Source organism: Lethenteron reissneri, chromosome 63 (assembly GCF_015708825.2).
Source record: "Lethenteron reissneri isolate LAM-NWPU_2019-01 chromosome 63, ASM1570882v1, whole genome shotgun sequence".
Taxonomy (NCBI): Eukaryota; Metazoa; Chordata; class Hyperoartia; order Petromyzontiformes; family Petromyzontidae; genus Lethenteron; species Lethenteron reissneri.
The window spans coordinates 1,293,073-1,313,423 of record NC_083841.1 but is presented as its reverse complement, the minus strand read 5'-3'; the positions used below and the strand labels follow the sequence as shown (position 1 = coordinate 1,313,423).

The following is a 20,351-nucleotide window of genomic DNA, read 5'->3' as shown; positions in this document are numbered from 1 at the left end:
CACACACTCAGACGACCCACACACTCAGACGACCCACACACCGACCCACACACTCAGACGACCCACACACTCAGACGACCCACACACCGACCCACACACTCAGACGACCCACACACTCAGACGACCCACACACTCAGACGACCCACACACTCAGACGAGCCACACACCGACCCACACACTCAGACGACCCACACACTCAGACGACCCACACACCGACCCACACACTCAGACGACCCACACACTCAGACGAGCCACACACCGACCCACACACTCAGGACGACCCACACACTCAGACGACCCACACCCCGACCCACACACTCAGACGACCCACACACTCAGACGACCCACACACCGACCCACACACTCAGACGACCCACACACTCAGACGACCCACACACCGACCCACACACTCAGACGACCCACACACTCAGACGACCCACACACCGACCCACACACTCAGACGACCCACACACTCAGACGACCCACACACTCAGACGACCCACACACTCAGACGAGCCACACACCGACCCACACACTCAGACGACCCACACACTCAGACGACCCACACACCGACCCACACACTCAGACGAGCCACACACTCAGACGACCCACACACCGACCCACACACTCAGACGACCCACACACCGACCCACACACTCAGACGACCCACACACCGACCCACACACTCGCGACCGGCCCTCCGAGGGCAACAGGCGAGCAGCAGCAGCAGCGGGTCGCTTATCAGCTCCAGGTAATCACGTTGCATAATCAATCTACAGCGAAGTCCTTACATATAGTTAGTGGCATACAGTATCATATTCTTGTTTCAATCGCTAAAGTCACGGAGATTGAAAACTAAACTCAAAATCGAAAGCAAAAAAGTCCCACGACGTTTCGATCGCAACACCTGAAGAAGACCGCTTGTGTTGCCATCGAAACGTCGTGGGACTTTTTTTTGCTTTTCATTTTTAATTTCTATTTACGTGACTTGACCGAAAGAACCAAGAATATGAATTCCTGCAGTCACGAAAGTTCTAAGTCTAAATATTGACAGTATCGTTACTGATGAGGCTCTATACTGCCTCGATTGTAGCAGGGGTCTATCTCCACGTCGTTGAAAGTCTAAAGAGTTGCACCAGCCGAGAGAGAGAGAGAGGGTGTATTTGGCCTACTCTTCCACTCTGGGCGTTAACTAATCAGCGGTGGGTGGGACGTCTCCGTCGCGGCGAGCGACGCTCACAACAACGAGCGGAGCGCCGGGGCCGGTAAAGTCGCAGCGAGTCGACGCAGCAGCAGCAGCAGTAGCAGCGGGGGGAGCGAATGCGGTGCCGTCTGTCGCTCATCTCGAGCCCTGCGTCTGTCCCGTGACCTTTACCCTCTGCCCCGTGATCTCTCCCCTGGGTCTGTCCCGTGACCTCTCCTCTGGGTCTGTCCCGTGACCTTTACCCTCTGTCCCGTGACCTCTCCTCTGTGTCTGTCCCGTGACCTCTCCCCTGGGTCTGTCCCGTGACCTCTCCCCTGGGTCTGTCCCGTGACCTCTCCCCTGCGTCTGTCCCGTGACCTCTTCTCTGGGTCTGTCCCGTGACCTTTACCCTCTGTGTGTCCCGTGACCTCTCCCCTGCATCCGTCCCGTGACCTCTCCCCTGCATCCGTCCCGTGACCTCTCCCCTGGGTCTGTCCCGTGACCTCTCCCCTGGGTCTGTCCCGTGACCTCTTCTCTGGGTCTGCCCCGTGACCTTTACCTTCTGTGTGTCTCGTGACCTCTCCCCTGCGTCTGTCCCGTGACCTCTCCTCTGAGTCTGTCTCGTGACCTTTACCCTCTGTCCCGTGACCTCTCCTGCCAAAGCAGCGAGCCTTTGACACTCCGCGTGCACCTAGCCTGGCACAGCGCGCGTGGCGGACGCCACCACCACTTAGTGGTTGCTATTAGCGGTTGTGGTTGTTGTTGTTAGTGACAAATAGCATCCAGGGGACTCCAAACCGCAGCGCAAGTGGTAAGCTCAGTGGTAGTCAGTAGTCAGACTCAACTAACCACGTGTCAACCTCATAGGCCGCACGCAGGGCAAAGCAACGTCCTCCACCATCACTACCACCATCATGAGGACGTCCTCAAGGTGAAGAACCAGCGAGCTGGTCCAACCCATCGGCTCTCTCAACGTTGCCCCGACGTTCGCTCGTTGGCGAGGAGGGGGCCCCGAGGGTCCGAGGCCCCGCGATGGAGTGGCAGCAGCCGCTGGCTCTGCTGGTGACGGACGAGCACAGCGGCGCCATGCGCCTCGTGGAGAAGACGGCCGCCCTCGTGGCCCGCGACGAGAAGCCGGCGGTGGTGGTGGCCATCGCCGGGCGCTACCGCACGGGGAAGTCCTTCCTCATGAACAAGCTGGCGGGCAAGCACAGCGGTACGTGCGGGTGGGGGTGGGGGGGGGGGGTGGTGGGGTGGTGGTGAGGGTGGTGGTGGTGGTGGTGAGGGTGGTGGGGCTGATGGTGGTGGTGGTGATGAGGGTGGTGGTGGTGGTGAGGGTGGTGGTGGTGGTGAGGGTGGTGGTGATGAGGGTGGTGGGGCTGGGGGTGGTGGTGAGGGTGAGGGTGAGGGTGGTGGTGGTGATGAGGGTGGTGGTGGTGGTAGTGAGGGTGGTGGTGGTGATGAGGGTGGTGGTGGTGGTGGTCCTGGTGGTGGTGGTACTCCTGGTGGTGGTGGTGGTGAGGGTGGTGGTGGTGATGAGGGTGGTGGTGGTGGTGGGGTTGAGTGGTGGGGCTGGTAGAGCTGGGGCTGGTAGAGCTGGTGGTGGTGAGGGTGTTGGTGGTGGTGGTGCTGGTGGTAGTGGTGAAGGTGGTGGTGGTAGTGGTGAGGTTGGTGGTGGTGGTGGTAGTGGTGAGGTTGGTGGTGGTGCTGGTGGTGGTGAGGGTGGTGGAGCTGGTGGTGGTGCTGGTGGTGGTGGTGGTGAAGGTGGTGGGGTTGAGTGTTGGGGCTGGTGGTGATGCTGAGGGTGGTGGGGCTGAGTGGTGGTGGTGGTATTTGGTGTCTGTATGTGTGTATGTCGAACTTCTTTCGCAAGGTACGTAGCCAACCGCGCTAATCGGAGGTGCAGGGAAGGACAACAACACTAAACACAACAACAACAACCAGCAGCAGCGGTGGTGGTGGTGGTGGAGCGAGTGGCAGATTCACCCGGCTGGTTCTGTGTGTGTGTGTAGGTGTGTGTGTAGGGGTGTGTATGTGTGTGTAGGGGTGTGTGGGATCAGTGTGTGCGTGCCACTAAGAGGTGGGGCCTTACCATCAGCCCCACCAAAACTAAGCACCTGCCTGGGCATTTTGTACCATCGGACACTCCACTCCCACAACTCCCAATCGGTGATGGGGCAGTAGTGGAGAGATAATCGCCATATGGTCACGTGATATCGTATCGTGGTGATGAACGATATCGCGATAATCGCCATATCGTGAAGTGCGATATCGTATCGTGGTAATTAACGATATCGCGATAATCGCCATATCGTGAAGTGCGATATCGTATCGTGGTGATGAGCGATATCGCGATACTGACCTGGAGTGTTTCTTGCTGCTCGCTGTTGCTCTGCCATCTCGCGGCTTGGCATTTGAGGAATGTTTTGTTTGTGATTCATTGAAGGTCAGGGGATTGTGTGTACGTGTGTGTGTGTACGTGTGTGTGTGTGTGTACGTGTGTGTGTGTACGTGTGTGTGTGTGTACATGGGGAGCGGTAGTGTAGTGGTTAGCGTGCTGCGCTATGAACCTGGCGACCCGGGTTCGATTCCCGCTCACGGCTAACACCAGTGACGATTATCTGAACCGGTCCTGGGCCTCCCCTAGGTCGACTCAGCCTTAAATGAGTACCTGGTGCGGTGTGTAAACATCGCCACTGGGGAGACAAAGGCGGTCGGGCGTGGTGCTGGCCACCCACCCCCTCGTTTGTGTACCGTTCCGGCCTTCATAGGTGCTCGCTAACAGCACTTGCCCCTACAGTCTGTTAAGGCTATACGGGGGATATTTGTCTTTATGTGTGTGTGTGTGCGTGTACGTGTCCAACAAAACAACCCCCTACCTCCTCGCGGTGCCGGACGGGCAACTCTGTCATGGACAGTGCTGTGGGAGGGCCAATGCCCATTGGCCTCTCCCCTCATGGCGTCTGTGACCACCACAGTGGCTAAACGGGGGCTCTGGACAGGTGCGAGGGGCTGGTAACCCCTCTACCTTCAATTCATTACCACGAAATCACGACTTACACATGAATATGTAACTAATAAGCTTGTGACGGAGGCCCCGGGGGGACAGGCGTCTATGACGTCTCCTGGCCAAACCCCAATTGGCGGAGCCAGGAGATTTAATCTTCACCCTCGGGGCTCCTCCAGAAGCAACGAAAAGCCACTGCGTGTGGCCACGTGGAATGTTCGAACGCTCACTGCGGAGGAGAGGCTGCCACTCCTTTGTCAGGAGCTGGACCGGTACCGCCTGGATCTCTGTGGCATTCAGGAGGTCCGGTGGACCGGTTCTGGCTCCTGCCACCATGAGGGGTGGAAGACGAACATCCGTGGAGGGATGCAGGCGGTGCCTCAAATATTGGATGAAGTCACCCCCTGTGAGCGGCTGGCTGAGGTGCCATCTGTTGAGGAAGTACTTAAGGCGATCCGGAGTCTGAGACCAGGAAAGGCAACGGGCAGAGATGATCTCCCAAGCGAAATGCTGAGGGAGGGTGGCGTTTGTGCACAGACTGCCCTACATGACATCATAAAACAGTCTGGACCACTGGACGGATTCCGCAGGATTGGAAGGATGCCTTGGTGGTCCCCCTCTGTGTGTGTGTACGTGTGTGTGGGGAGCGGTAGTGTCGTGGTGAGCGCTACGCTGCGCTACGAACCCAACGACCCGAGTTAGATTCCCACTCACGGCCAACACCGGTGACGATTATCTGAACCGGTCGGTGGCCTGTCCTAGGTCGACTCAGCCTCAAATTAGTACCTGGTGCGGTGTGTAGTAAACATCGTCACTGGGGAGACAAAGGCGGCCGGGCGTGGTGTTAGCCACCCACCCCCTCGTGTGCCGTTCCGGCCTTCATTAATGCTCGCTAACAGCACTAGCCCCAACAGTCTGTTAAGGCTACACGAGCGATCTTTGTCTTTGGTGAGCATTGGGGAGACAAAGGCGGTCGGGCGTTATGCTGGTTATGCCCTCCTCGTGTGTCACGGTGCTGGCCTATCCAATAGGAGCTGCTCCTCGCTAACGGTACAAGGACCATGCACACAGACACACAGGCGTGACGTCACATTGCCTGTGGACTGGCCTACACCGCGCACACCACACACAGCGATGGGCTTCCTCTGTTCACGGGGGTTCAACGAGTCAATCGAATCACTCGACACTCTGGTAACGAACACCGGTTGAAGCGAAGATGTCCCACGGCCGGCCGAACACTCAAGAACGCCTACTTCTTGTGGCGAGCTGATTTGTAGAAACAAAAGGAAGGAGCAGCAATGGGCTCTCCTTTGTCTCCTGTGATGGCGAATTTGTACGCGGAAGATTTTGAAGCAAAAGCAATAGCTTCAGGCACACTAAACCCCATCTGCTTGGTTTAGATGTGTGGATGACACATTCATCATAGAGGTTTTTGTGGGTTTAATCGCCTAAATATATCAATGTTGTGTCGTTAAACCCGCCACCACCCGACACAGCCAACTAGGAAGGTTTTTCACGTAAACACAACATTTACAATCTGAGTGCGACGTTTCGCCAGTAATTATAACTAGCTTCATCAGGCCTTACTAAGTGGCTGTGTCGGGTGGTGGCGGGTTTAACGACACATTTATATATTTACGCGATTTAACCCAAAAAAACCTCTATTATGGATGATATTGGTCGCGAAAGCCTTCGTGTTAAGGATGACACATTGGTGGTCTGGCCACACGGCAAAGATACACGTAAAGAATTTCTAAATCATCTCAACTCGAAAAACCCATCCATCCGGTTCACCTTGGAAGTTGAAGTTGACAGAAATCTCATATTTCTGGATATTCTGCTCGGGCGCGGTCGAAACGGTGAAAAAACACCGACAGCGTCTGTGTGTGACCCACCAACCCGCGGAAGAGGGGAGTGTCCCGTCTGTGTGTGACCCACCAACCCGCGGAAGAGAGGAGTGTCCCGTCTGTGTGTGACCCACCAACCCGCGGAAGAGGGGAGTGTCCCGTCTGTGTGTGACCCACCAACCCCTCGGCTGCCCGCCGCGTGTTGTTGTCACGTTGTGACCCCGTGCCCCTGTTGGACATCTGTGGTAAAGAGCTTTACAGCTCATCGGATTCCTCCCGCAGTCTCAATATTCTCATACCGCTGCCTTCCCACTCATCGTCTGTGGCTCATCCGAGTCGCTCTCTCTCTCGGAGTCGTCCTCTCTGAGTCGTCCTCTCTCTCTGAGTCGTCCTCTCTCTCTGAGTCGTCCTCTCTCTCTCTGAGTCGTCCTCTCTCTCTCTGAGTCATCCTCTCTCTCTCTCTGAGTCGTCCTCTCGCTCTCTCCCTGAGTCGTCCTCTCTCTCTGAGTCGTCCTCTCTCTCTGAGTCGTCCTCTCTCTCTGAGTCGTCCTTGCTCTCCCTGAGTCGTCCTCTCTGAGTGGTGTGCCGTCTCCCATTGCCCCCCCCCCCCCCCCCCCCACGCTGCAGGCTTCGAGCTGGGTAACACGGTGCAGTCCAAGACGAAGGGCATCTGGGTCTGGGTGTTGCCCCACCCGGCCGACAGCAAAAAGTCTCTCATCCTCTTGGACACCGAGGGCCTGGGGGATGTCGAGCAGGTGGGTGGGTGGGTGGGTCGTCAGTCTGTCAGTCGGTCTGTTTGTCGGTCTGTCTGTCGGTCTGTCGGTCTGTCTGTCTGTTGGTTAGTCTGTTAGTCAGGAAGTCTGTTGGTGCGTCGGTCTGTCGGTTAATCCGTTAGTCAGCCTGTCGGTTAGGCTGCCAGTTGGTAAGTCTACTGGTTAGTCCGTCAATCAGTCACTCCGTCAGTCCGTGCGTATCCTGGGCGTGACGATCGCGAAGGCTGCCGTCCAGTAAGGGGGGGCAGGTGAGCACAGAGCCTGTGGGGTCGCCACACAACGTGGGGGGCCTTGTGTGTCTGTGGCCGCGTGCTCCGTGCAGGCGAGCGGGAACCACGACACGTGGATCTTCGTGCTGGCCATGCTGCTCAGCTCCACGCTGGTCTACAACACCACGAGCACCCTGGACCGCGGAGGCCTCGAGCAGCTCCAGTACGTGGCCAGGAGATGTTGACTACCTCGCCTGCTACACCGGAGGTCGTGGGTTTGATCCCGACCCCAGGCGACTGCTGCTGCTGCTGTGTATTTGGAGTCTGCGTCTCTCTCTCTCTCCCCGTGGTCGCGTGGATTTTTCTTCGGGTCCTCCGGCTTTTCCCTCCACGTGCAAATGTGCACGCATCCCCTCCACACGTCTCAACCCCTCTCTGCCTCATCTCCCTTCTCTACCATCACCTCCTCTTCCTCTCCCGTCTCCATCACCTCATCTCCCGCCTCCTCCTCCTCTCCCGCTTCTCCGTCTCATCCGCCACCTCTCTCCCATCACCACCTCCTCCTCCGTCACCTCCCGTCTCACCTCCGTCTCCTCCGTCTCCTCCGTCTCCTCCGTCTCCTCCGTCTCCTCCTCCGTCACCTCCATCTCCTCCGTCTCCTCCGTCTCCTCCGTCTCCTCCTCCGTCACCTCCGTCTCCTCCGTCTCCTCCGTCACCTCCGTCTCCTCCGTCTCCACCGTCTCACCGTCTCACCGTCTCCTCCGTCTCCTCCGTCTCCTCCGTCACCTCCGTCTCCTCCGTCTCACCGTCACCTCCGTCTCCTCCGTCTCACCGTCTCCTCCATCACCTCCGTCTCCTCCGTCTCCTCCGTCTCACCGTCTCCTCCGTCTCACCGTCTCCTCCGTCTCCTCCGTCACCTCCGTCTCCTCCGTGTGCTCCCCGCAGCTTTGTGGCCAACATGTCGGAGCACGTGCAGATGCGCGCTCGCCCCCGCTCGTGGGACCCGGCCAACCGGGCGGACGCGGCCGACTGCCGCGCATTCTTCCCCGCGTTCGTGGTGTGCGTGCGCGACTTCATGCTGCGCCTGGAGCTGGACGGGCGGCGCTGCTCCTCCGACGACTACCTGGAGCACTGCCTCCAGCGCAAGGCCAAGGGGCTCAGCAAGGAGTGCCGCGAGCAGAACGCGCAGAGGGAGATGCTTCGCAACGTCTTCCAGGTGCGTGCGTGTGTGAGAGTGTGGGTGGGTGTGGGTGACTGTGTGAGTGGGTGTGTGAGTGTGTGTGGGTGAGTGGGTGTGTGTGAGTGTGTGGGTGAGTGGGTGTGTGTGGCTGTGTGAGTGTGTGTGGGTGTGTGTGGCTGTGTGGGTGTGTGGCTGTGTGGGTGTGTGTGTGAGTGTGTGTGGGTGTGTGTGGGTGTGTGTGAGTGTGTGTGGGTGTGTGTGGGTGTGTGTGAGTGTGTGGGTGTGTGAGTGTGAGTGTGTGAGTGGGAGCGGTAGTGTAGCGGTTAGCGCGACGCTGCGCTACGAACCCGGCCACCCGAGTTCGATTCCCGCTCACGGCTACCAACAGCAGAGACGATTTTCTGAACCGGGTCTGGGCCTCCCCTGGGAAGACTCAGCCTTAACTGAGTACCCGGCGTGGTGCGCATTCAAAATCGCCACTGGGGAGACAAAGGCGGCCGGGCGTGGCGCTGGCCACCCACCCCCACGTGCTCCGTGCCGGCCTTCATAGGCCCTGCTACTCGCTAACGGCACTCGCCCCGGCGGCTTGCGTGGGCGACACGGCGTGGGCTACACGGCGGGGGATCATCGCCTGCGTCTCTCTCGTCAGGAGCGGAAGTGCTTCGTGTTCCCCCTGCCGACCGATCCGGAGCGGATGGACTCCCTGGACCGCATGGAGCCACACGACCTCAAGCCGGGCTTCAGGGAGAGCATGGACCTCTTCTACAAGCACGTGGTGCATCACGCACGCGTCAAGCACCTGGAGGGGACCATCATCAACGGGCGCCGTGAGTGGCCGCACGGCTGATTCCACCACACCGCCACCCCACCACCTCCATACCACTCCACCTTCTCACCACTCCACCTCTTCACCACTCCACCTCCTCACTCCACCACCCCACCACTTCCTCACCACTCCACCTCCTCACCACTCCACCTCCTCACTCCACCACCCCACCACTCCACCACTTCCTCACCACTCCACCTCTTCACCACTCCACCTCCTCACTCCACCACCCCACCACTCCACCACTTCCTCACCACTCCACCTCTTCACCACTCCACCACCTCCTCACCACTCCACCTCCTCACCCAACCAACCCACCACCTCCCCACCAATCCTCGTTGCCTTTAAACCGCAATGGATCAATAAAATGAATTCTAATCAAAGCGCGAGCACAGCCCCAGCACGAACCACCCTCTCCTCCTCCCCCTCCACCCCCGCGACTCGCTGACCCGCACCCTACTGGACATCGGTGGAAAAGAGCTTCGCGGATCTTCGGATTTCCTCCCCCGGTCTCAAAATATTCCGCTTGCACGCCACCCGCAGTGCTGGTGGAGCTGGCGCGTCGCTACGTGGACGCGCAGGCGCGCGGCGCCATCCCCTGCATCGAGCAGGCAGTGACCCAGGTGGCGCGCGCTGCCAACGAGCGCGCCACCAGCGAGGCGCTGGGCCTCTACCAGGGGCTGCAGTGCGAGTCGCGCGATGCCTTCCCCGTGCCCGCCGACGACTTGGCGGCGGCCCACGTCTACGCCTGGGACGCCGCGCTCACCCACTTCGCCTCGGTTGCCGTTCTGGACCGCGACCACGAGCAGGAGAGGACGCTCTCGGTGAGGGTCGGCGCACCGAGGGAGACCCCCCGCTCCCCCCGCTCCCCCCGCTCCCCCCGCTCCCCGCCACGTTGTGTTTACTCCGCCGCGGAAGCCGCTGACGTGAGGATCGTGGCGATGAGCGCGGCGGTGCTTTGGGTAGCGACGTGGGACGGGTCAAATTTCGATTTAAAGCTTTCGTGACTGCAGGAATTCATCTTCTTGGTTCTTTCGGTAAAGTCACGCAGAAAAGGAAATAATAAAATAATAAAAATAAAACATAATAAAATACAATTCTCACGACGTTTCGGCCACAACGCAAGCAGCCGTCCTCAGGTGAAGAACAGGGCTGTCGGTAAAGTCGCATCTGAAGACGCGACTTTACCGAAAGAACCAAAGAGAAAAAGTGGAATGGGTCGCCCATTCCGCTGGCGAGAAGGGGATCCGCTGCCGTGGCGGCCCGGTCGGCCGGCAGGTCACGGAGTAGGCGGCAGGGAAGGACCCGGGGATGAGGTGACGGAGGGGAAACGGGAGATGGAGCCCGGGAGCCTCCTGGTGGGGTCTGGAAGGGTGGCGTGGCCGGGGGTGGGGCGAGGCCGGGGGGTTAAAAGGGGGGCCGTTGAGGACTCGAGGTTGTTGTTGGAGTGTAACCTGCGGAGCTTCACGAGTCTCCTCCGTCGTCGTCTTCGTCACAGGAGCAACAGCAGCAGCGTTGCTGGTCAGGCAGCCCGTTGCTGTAGTGAAGTACATCACTACACTTGTGCCGGTGATGCTTGTGGTGGTTGATGGTCGTGGTGATGAACGTGGTGATGAACGTGGTGATGATTGTGGTGATGATCGTGGTGATGATCGTGGTGATGATCGTGGTGATGATGGTGGTGATGATCGTGGTGATGATCGTGATATAGCCACTCACCTTGATGATGATGATGGTGCCTCTACTGTCAGCGAGCGTGACGAGCGAGCAGAGCCTCTGTGATGACGACGACGACGACGACGATGACGACGATGACGACGATGACGACGATGACGACGACAACGACGACGATGACGACGATGACGACGACGATGATGATGATGACGACGATGACGACGACGACGACGACGATGATGATGTTGACGACGATGACGACGACGATGACGATGACGACGACGACATCGCCGAGGCTGCGTCTGACTGCGACCGCCCCCCCCCCTGTCCCCGACCCGTCTCCGCGTCGCCCCCCGCTGCAGGCGAAAATGATGGCGGCCTACGAGGAGCTGGTGAAGCAGAACAAGGCGGCGTCCGTCTCGATGTCGCGCGCCTTGCTGGAGCTCCTGCACCAGCCAATCAAGGAGGAGATCGCCAAACGCTCGTTCCACACGGCCGGAGGATTCAAGATCTACGACCGGATGATGAAGGAGTTGCAGGAGGAGTTCCGAGCGTCGATAGGAAAAATGGGAGACATGGTGAGGGCCAATCGGCTTTACTAACCCAACAAATGTGACTATTTGTATTTTATTTTATCAGGTAAGGCACACAACTGAGCTTTGTATCACAAATAACAGCTCAACGAAGTGGGCTCATCATCATCATCGCGTGGACATGTATAGCAGCAGCCAAATACTGTAAACGCGTGGTGACGTTGATTCTAAATGTGGAGGGAAACAATCCACGCGACCAAGGGGAGAGAGAGATACACAGACTACAAATATACAGCAGCAGCAGCAGCAGGCGTCAGGGTCGGGATCGAACCCACGACCTCCTGCGTACCAGGCGAGGGAGTCAACATCTCCTAGGCACCGCGGCGCCCTGCACGGCACCGCCAGGCGTGGAGGGTGCTGAGTGCCGGCTGTCTCTACCAGGCGGCGCAGGTGCTGAGCGAGTTCCTGGCGAGCGTGGAGGACGAGGGTCGACTCATCATGCAGGTGGACGACAGCGTGAGCGAGCTGGAGAAGGAGAAGAAGGGTGAGTGGCTGGCCGCCACGTGTCACAAACACAATCTCGCTTTGGACCGCAGGAGGTGGAATCCGGTGAGCTCTGCAGCTCATTTGTCACGGATGTCCAGTCGGGGCACGGGGTCAGCGGTGTGTGTCGTGCCGTGTCGTGCCGTGTCGTGCCGTGCCGTGCCGTGGCGCTGCTGCCGTTGGCCCGGTGGCACCCGCGCCCGATGCCACTGTTGAGTTCTCTGTGCGTCTCTAAAACTAAAAACGAAACAACGTGTTATTTGACCAGGTTTGAGGCCCCGCTGGGCTATGTAGCGACCACCTGGCCATCACGAATGATAGCTCGACGTCGCAGCTCGTCGTCGTCGTCATCATCGTGTGGGAAGTTGCGGCAGCCAAATGCTCTAGACGCGTGACGGGATTCTAAATGTGGAGGGGAAAACCGGAGGAGCCGGAGGAAAATCCACGCGACCACCGGGAGAGAGAGACGCAAACTCCAAATACACAGCAGCAAGTGTCAGGGTCGGGATCAGAGGCTGCTCTGTGTGTGTGTGTCACTGCCTAGAGACCCCATCAGAGGCTGCTCTGTGTGTGTGTGTCACTGCCTAGAGACCCCATCAGAGGCAGCTCTGTGTGTGTGTCACTGCCTAGAGACCCCATCAGAGGCTGCTCTGTGTGTGTGTCACTGCCTAGAGACCCCATCAGAGGCTGCTCTGTGTGTGTGTGTCACTGCCTAGAGACCCCATCAGAGGCTGCTCTGTGTGTGTGTCACTGCCTAGAGACCCCATCAGAGGCTGCTCTGTGTGTGTGTCACTGCCTAGAGACCCCATCAGAGGCTGCTCTGTGTGTGTGTCACTGCCTAGAGACCCCGTCAGAGGCTGCTCTGTGTGTGTGTCACTGCCTAGAGACCCCATCAGAGGCTGCTCTGTGTGTGTGTCACTGCCTAGAGACCCCATCAGAGGCTGCTCTGTGTGTGTGTCACTGCCTAGAGACCCCATCAGAGGCTGCTCTGTGTGTGTGTCACTGCCTAGAGATCCCATCAGAGGCTGCTCTGTGTGTGTGTCACTGCCTAGAGGCCCCGTCAGAGGCTACTCTGTGTGTGTCACTGCCTAGAGACCCCATCAGAGGCTGCTCTGTGTGTGTGTCACTGCCTAGAGACCTCGTCAGAGGCTGCTCTGTGTGTGTATCACTGCCTAGAGACCCCATCAGAGGCTGCTCTGTGTGTGTGTCACTGCCTAGAGACCCCATCAGAGGCTGCTCTGTGTGTGTGTCACTGCCTAGAGACCCCATCAGAGGCCGCTCTGTGTGTGTGTCACTGCCTAGAGACCCCATCAGAGGCTGCTCTGTGTGTGTGTCACTGCCTAGAGACCCCATCAGAGGCCGCTCTGTGTGTGTGTCACTGCCTAGAGACCCCATCAGAGGCCGCTCTGTGTGTGTGTCACTGCCTAGAGACCCCATCAGAGGCCGCTCTGTGTGTGTGTCACTGCCTAGAGACCTCGTCAGAGGCTACTCTGTGTGTGTATCACTGCCTAGAGACCCCATCAGAGGCTGCTCTGTGTGTGTGTCACTGCCTAGAGACCCCATCAGAGGCTGCTCTGTGTGTGTGTCACTGCCTAGAGACCCCATCAGAGGCCGCTCTGTGTGTGTGTCACTGCCTAGAGACCCCATCAGAGGCTGCTCTGTGTGTGTGTCACTGCCTAGAGACCCCATCAGAGGCCGCTCTGTGTGTGTGTCACTGCCTAGAGACCCCATCAGAGGCCGCTCTGTGTGTGTGTCACTGCCTAGAGACCCCATCAGAGGCCGCTCTGTGTGTGTGTCACTGCCTAGAGACCCCATCAGAGGCTGCTCTGTGTGTGTGTCACTGCCTAGAGACCCCATCAGAGGCCGCTCTGTGTGTGTGTCACTGCCTAGAGACCCCATCAGAGGCCGCTCTGTGTGTGTGTCACTGCCTAGAGACCCCATCAGAGGCCGCTCTGTGTGTGTGTCACTGCCTAGAGACCCCATCAGAGGCCGCTCTGTGTGTGTGTCACTGCCTAGAGACCTCGTCAGAGGCTACTCTGTGTGTGTCACTGCCTAGAGACCCCATCAGAGGCTGCTCTGTGTGTGTGTCACTGCCTAGAGACCCCATCAGAGGCCGCTCTGTGTGTGTGTCACTGCCTAGAGACCCCGTCAGAGGCTGCTCTGTGTGTGTGTCACTGCCTAGAGACCCCATCAGAGGCCGCTCTGTGTGTGTGTCACTGCCTAGAGACCCCGTCAGAGGCCGCTCTGTGTGTGTGTCACTGCCTAGAGACCCCATCAGAGGCCGCTCTGTGTGTGTGTCACTGCCTAGAGACCCCGTCAGAGGCTGCTCTGTGTGTGTGTCACTGCCTAGAGACCCCATCAGAGGCTACTCTGTGTGTGTCACTGCCTAGAGACCCCATCAGAGGCCGCTCTGTGTGTGTGTCACTGCCTAGAGACCCCATCAGAGGCCGCTCTGTGTGTGTGTCACTGCCTAGAGACCCCGTCAGAGGCCGCTCTGTCTCTCTGTGAGTCTGTCGCTGCTGTCGCCGTGGTTGCCGGTGTTTATTTCAGAGCTGGAGAAGGTGCGGGCCCGGCAGGCCGACGAGGAGGCCCGCACGAGGAAGCAGAGCGAGGAGCTGCAGAGGACCATCAACCTGCTGCAAGAGCAGATGCGGGTACACGCCCTGAGACTCGTGAGAGTCGGAGAGTGTAGTAGTGTAGTGTGCAGTGCAGTGTGTAGTGTAGTAGTGTAGTGTATAGTAGTGTAGTGTAGGGTGCAGTGTGTAGTGTAGTGTGTAGTAGTGTAGTGTATAGTAGTGTAGTGTGCAGTGCAGTGTGTAGTGTAGTAGTGTAGTGTATAGTAGTGTAGTGTAGGGTGCAGTGTGTAGTGTAGTGTGTAGTAGTGTAGTGTATAGTAGTGTAGTGTGCAGTGCAGTGTGTAGTGTAGTAGTGTAGTGTATAGTAGTGTAGTGTAGGGTGCAGTGTGTAGTGTAGTGTGTAGTAGTGTAGTGTATAGTAGTGTAGTGTGCAGTGCAGTGTGTAGTGTAGTGTATAGTGTAGGGTGTAGTGTGTAGTGTAGTGTGTAGTGCAGTGTGTAGTGTAGTGTGTAGTGTAGTGTATAGTGTATAGTAGTGTAGTGTATAGTGTAGTAGTGTAGTGTGTAGTGCAGTGTGTAGTGTAGTGTATAGTAGTGTAGTGTATAGTGTAGTAGTGTAGTGTAGTGTGTAGTGTAGTGTGTAGTGCAGTGTGTAGTGTAGTGTATAGTGTAGTGAGGGTGTAGTGTGTAGTGTATAGTGTATAGTAGTGTAGTGTATAGTGTAGTAGTGTAGTGTATAGTAGTGTAGTGTAGGGTGCAGTGTAGGGTGTAGTGTAGTGTGCAGTGTAGGGTGCAGTATATAGTAGTGTAGTGTATAGTAGTGTAGTGTATAGTAGTGTAGTGTATAGTAGTGTAGTGTATAGTGTAGTGTATAGTAGTGTCGTGTATAGTAGTGTCGTGTATAGTGTAGTGTATAGTAGTGTAGTGTATAGTAGTGTAGTGTATAGTAGTGTAGTGTATAGTAGTGTAGTGTATAGTGGTGTAGTGTATAGTGGTGTAGTGTATAGTGTAGTGTATAGTGTAGTGTATAGTAGTGTAGTGTATAGTAGTGTAGTGTATAGTAGTGTAGTGTATAGTAGTGTAGTGTATAGTAGTGTAGTGTATAGTAGTGTATAGTAGTGTAGTGTATAGTAGTGTAGTGTATAGTAGTGTAGTGTGCAGTGCAGTGTAGGGTGTAGTGTATAGTGTAGTGTAGGGTGTAGTGTGTAGTGTAGTGTATAGTGTAGTGTAGGGTGTAGTGTGTAGTGTAGGGTGCAGTGCAGTGTAGGGTGCAGTATATAGTAGTGTAGTGTATAGTAGTGTAGTGTATAGTGGTGTAGTGTATAGTAGTGTAGTGTATACTGTAGTGTATAGTAGTGTAGTGTATAGTTTAGTGTATAGTGGTGTAGTGTATAGTAGTGTAGTGTATAGTGTATAGTAGTGTAGTATATAGTAGTGTAGTGTATAGTAGTGTAGTGTATAATAGTGTATAGTGGTGTAGTGTATAGTAGTGTAGTGTATAGTAATGTATAGTGGTATAGTGTATAGTAGTATAGTGGTGTAGTGTATAGTGGTGTAGTGTATAGTAGTGTATAGTGGTGTAGTGTATAGTAGTGTAGTGTATAGTAGTATAGTGGTGTAGTGTATAGTGGTGTAGTGTATAGTAGTGTAGTGTATAGTAGTGTATAGTGGTGTAGTGTATAGTAGTGTAGTGTATAGTAGTGTAGTGTATAGTTTAGTGTATAGTGGTGTAGTGTATAGTGGTGTAGTGTATAGTAGTGTAGTGTGTAGAAGTGTATGGTAGTTTCTTCCACACCGTACGTAGCCATCCGTGCTAATTGGAGGTGCGATTGGCTTAGCCAATCCGCGTACATCAGGGGGCCCATGCCCACAGCAGCGTTCAAGAGCCACGCAGCCAGCGCCGCTGAGAAGCCGGGTTTGCGCCCAGAGTCTGGAAGTCTCTCAGTTTGAGGTTAGGGGGAACGCAGAACCACATTTACCGTGTTGGGTTTTTGGTTTGGTGCAGTCTATAAAAAAACGATTTAAACTCTTTTTATTGTACCAGGTGTAAGGCCCCACTGAGCTGTGTAGCTCTTTTTCAGAAGCGACCACGTGGACAAAAAAAAGACTCTAAACACGGCGGCGAGATTCTAAATGTGGAGGGAAAAACTGGAGGAGCCGGGGAAAAATCCACGCGACCAAGGGGAGAAGAACACGCAAACTTCAAATGTACAGCAGCAGGCGTCAGGGATCGACCCTCGCCTGATACGCAGGAGGTCGTGGGTTCGATCCCGACCCTGACGTCTGCTGTATATTTGGAGTCTGTGTGTCTCTCTCTCCCTCTCTCTCCGTGGTCACGTGGATTTTTTCCCTCCACATTTAGAATCAGCATCGCAACGCGTTTAGAGTATTTGGCTGCTGCTATACATGTCCACGCAAAGATGACGATGATGATAAGCCCACTTCGTTGAGCTGTCATTTGTGATAGCCAGCTCGCTTCTAGTAAGGCGCTACACAGCTCATTTTGGCCTTACCTGGTATAATAAAATAATAAATAGTTCATCGCGTGGCTGAACCTTTGACCTTTGACTTCTCCAACGCAGCTCAACGGGGAGTCATTCGACGCCCGGATCCGACACATGGAAGAGATGACGGAGATGAAGCTGCAGGAGCTGAAGAGGCAACACCAGGAGGAGATGGAGCGTTCCAGGGCGGCCTATCAGAGCAGCAGCAGCGGGGACAGCTGGTGTTCCGTCATGTGACGCCCGCCGACGCACGGCACGATGCCTGCGCAGTGCTGACGACGTCGGCCCGACGGTCACTCAACGCTGGGACAACCGTTGACCCGACCGCATGTCAATGTCGGCCCAACGTTGGGCCAACGTCGGCCCAGCGTTGGCATGCCCTACCGAATGCCGACGTCGGCCCGACCGCTGGCCAACGTTGGGACAATGCTGGCATGCGGTCGGGCTCAATGTTGACTCAATACTGTGCACTCGGTGGGGCCAACAGCGGCTCAACGTTGGGCCGACGTTGGCACGCGGTAGGGCCAACGTTGACTACATTGACTCGATGTTGGGCTGACGTTGCCACGCCGTTGGGCCAACGTTGACTCGACGTTGGGTCGACGTTGGCACGTTGTTGGGCCAACGTTGACTCGACGTTGGGTCGACGTTGGCACGTTGTTGGGCCAACGTTGACTCGACGTTGGGCCGACGTTGACTCGATGTTGAGTCAACGTTGACTCGATGTTGGGTCGACGTTGCCACGCCGTTGGGCCAACGTTGACTCGATGTTGATTCAACGTTGACTCGTTGTTGAGTCAACGTTGGCACGCCGTTGGGCCAACGTTGACTCGACGTTGGGTCGACGATGGCTCGATGTTGAGTCAACGTTGACTCGACGTTGGGTCGACGTTGGCACGCCGTCGGGCCAACGCTCCGGGCAGTGGGAGCGGCGGAGCTGCCGTGACCCGGCGGCAATGCCGTGACCCGCTCGTACGGTACGAGGCGCCACGATCGTCGTTGACAACCGTGCGGTGTGATTTGTTTACATCGCGGATTGTCGTCCTTCAGTTGTTCATTTGGCGAAATTAATGTTTCGTGATGTCCTGGCATCTATCATTTGAGTGAAATAACAGCGGACTCTGAGCTCGCTTGTGCCCCACTCTCAAGGTCACACAATGTTCACCAACCGCATGAGCGGACCACCGAGACACCTTGCCCATGCAACCGCCCACCTGCCCATTCCATATTACAATACAATACAATTCCTCAGGTGGAGAACAGGTCTGTCTGTCGACAGACCTGTTCTCCACCTGAGGACGGCTACTTGCGTTGTGGCCGAAAAGTCGTGAGAATTATTTTATTATGTTTTATTTTTATTATTTTATTATTTCCATTCTACGTGACTTTACCGAAAGAACCAAGAAGATGAATACAATACAACAATACAATACAACAAATACAACAATTCAATACAACAATAAAAAATACAACTAAACAACAATAAAATACAATACAACAATACAATAAACAAATACAACAATTCAACTAAACAACAATAAAATACAACAATTCAACACAACACTACAATACAACAATTCAACTAAACAACAATACAACACAACAATTCAACACAACACTACAATACAACAATTCAACACAACACAACAATAAAATACAACAATTCAACACAACACTACAATACAACAATTCAACACAACACTACAATACAACACAACAATTCAACACAACACTACAATACAACAATTCAACTAAACAACAATACAACACAACAATTCAACACAACACTACAATACAACAATTCAACACAACACAACAATAAAATACAACAATTCAACACAACACTACAATACAACAATTCAACACAACACTACAATACAACACAACAATTCAACACAACACTACAATACAACAATTCAACTAAACAACAATACAACACAACAATTCAACACAACACTACAATACAACAATTCAACACAACACAACAACACAACACAACAATTCAACACAACACTACAATACAACACAACAATACAACACAACACAACAATACAACACAACACAACAATACAACACAACACAACAATACAACACAACACTACAATACAACACAACAATACAACACACACATACAACACAACAATACAACACAACACTACAACACAACAATACAACACAACAATACAACACAACACAACAATACAACACAACAACAATACAACACAACACTACAATACAACACAACACTACAATACAACACAACACAACACTACAACACAACAATACAACACAACACTACAATACAACACAGCACAACAACACAACACTACAATACAACACAACACTACAATACAACACAACACAACAATACAACACAACAATACAACACAACACTACAATACAACACAACACTACAATTCAACACAACACAACAACACAACAATACAACACAACACAACAATACAACACAACACAACACAACAATACAACACAACACAACAATACAACACAACACTACAACACAACACAACAATACAACACAACACAACAATACAACACAACACTACAATACAACACAACAATACAACACAACACAACAATACAACACAACACAACAATACAACACAACACAACAACACAACACAACAATACAACACAACACAACAACACAACAAAACACGATACGAGTGCAAAATGGAGACAATGGTGAGCAAGTCAAGCAACATAAACAATTAACTCCATTGGAATCTCATTTGCCAGTAAAATATATAATTGGTTTTTTACCCTTCTATCTGGCAACAAAACTGACACCTCTTTTACAAGGAGTCAAGTCTGCATAGACCACAATACCTGCAGTCATAATGCAAACAAAAAACATAACTCTGATAATGTATGCACTGTCCAATTATCATATTTTTTACTGGCAATTGAGGGTCCAATGGTGTAAATGCTTAACCCGAGCTCTCATACTCTGATGGTGCATTGTCTTTGAGTTGTGCGCCTTTTGGCGTCATCTGGTCCAACCCATGTGAGACTAGGCTCTAAGCAAAGCTGTCTTGGGTGTGGACCAATCAACTTCAAGGACAGTGCATACATTATCAGAGTTATGTTTTTTATTTGCATTATGACTGCAGGTATTGTGGTTTATGCAAACATGACTCCTTGTTAAAAAAAGGTGTCAGTTTTGTTGCCAGATAAAAGGGTAAAACCCCAATTATCAAACAATAAATTTGATAATAGGTTTTTCCCCTTTTTTTTCTGGCTCTATGGGTCTCTATGGACAGCGCCAATGGCGACTTAACAAAGATGGGACGATGACGTCAGCGGCATCCCCTTGAGAGTCTGAACTCGCTGCAAAGACTGCCGGTCGGGCCAATGCTCTTGCCTACGAAGCCTTGTACAGCATCCTGTGTATATGTAGCGGTATCTGTGGGTTATAATGTCCATAATACAGGGGGGGAGGGGAGTTTGGGTTAGATCGCGTAAATAAATGTGTC

The 20,351-nt window shown here is 54.2% G+C and overlaps 1 protein-coding gene across 1 annotated transcript; it reads left to right on the top strand.

Annotated features, from left to right (window-relative positions):
- The first annotated feature begins 615 nt into the window (after window positions 1-615).
- On the top strand, window positions 616-17,226 carry LOC133358642 (guanylate-binding protein 2-like). The gene is made up of 11 exons (XM_061577030.1): window positions 616-751; window positions 2,051-2,399; window positions 6,665-6,792; window positions 7,133-7,242; window positions 7,965-8,235; window positions 8,849-9,026; window positions 9,569-9,849; window positions 11,062-11,277; window positions 11,674-11,776; window positions 14,326-14,429; window positions 16,933-17,226. The coding sequence occupies exons 2-11, from the start codon at window positions 2,216-2,218 to the stop codon at window positions 17,089-17,091; spliced, it is 1,734 nt and encodes a 577-aa protein (XP_061433014.1). The 5' UTR covers window positions 616-751; window positions 2,051-2,215; the 3' UTR covers window positions 17,092-17,226.
- Window positions 17,227-20,351: the final 3,125 nt, after the last annotated feature.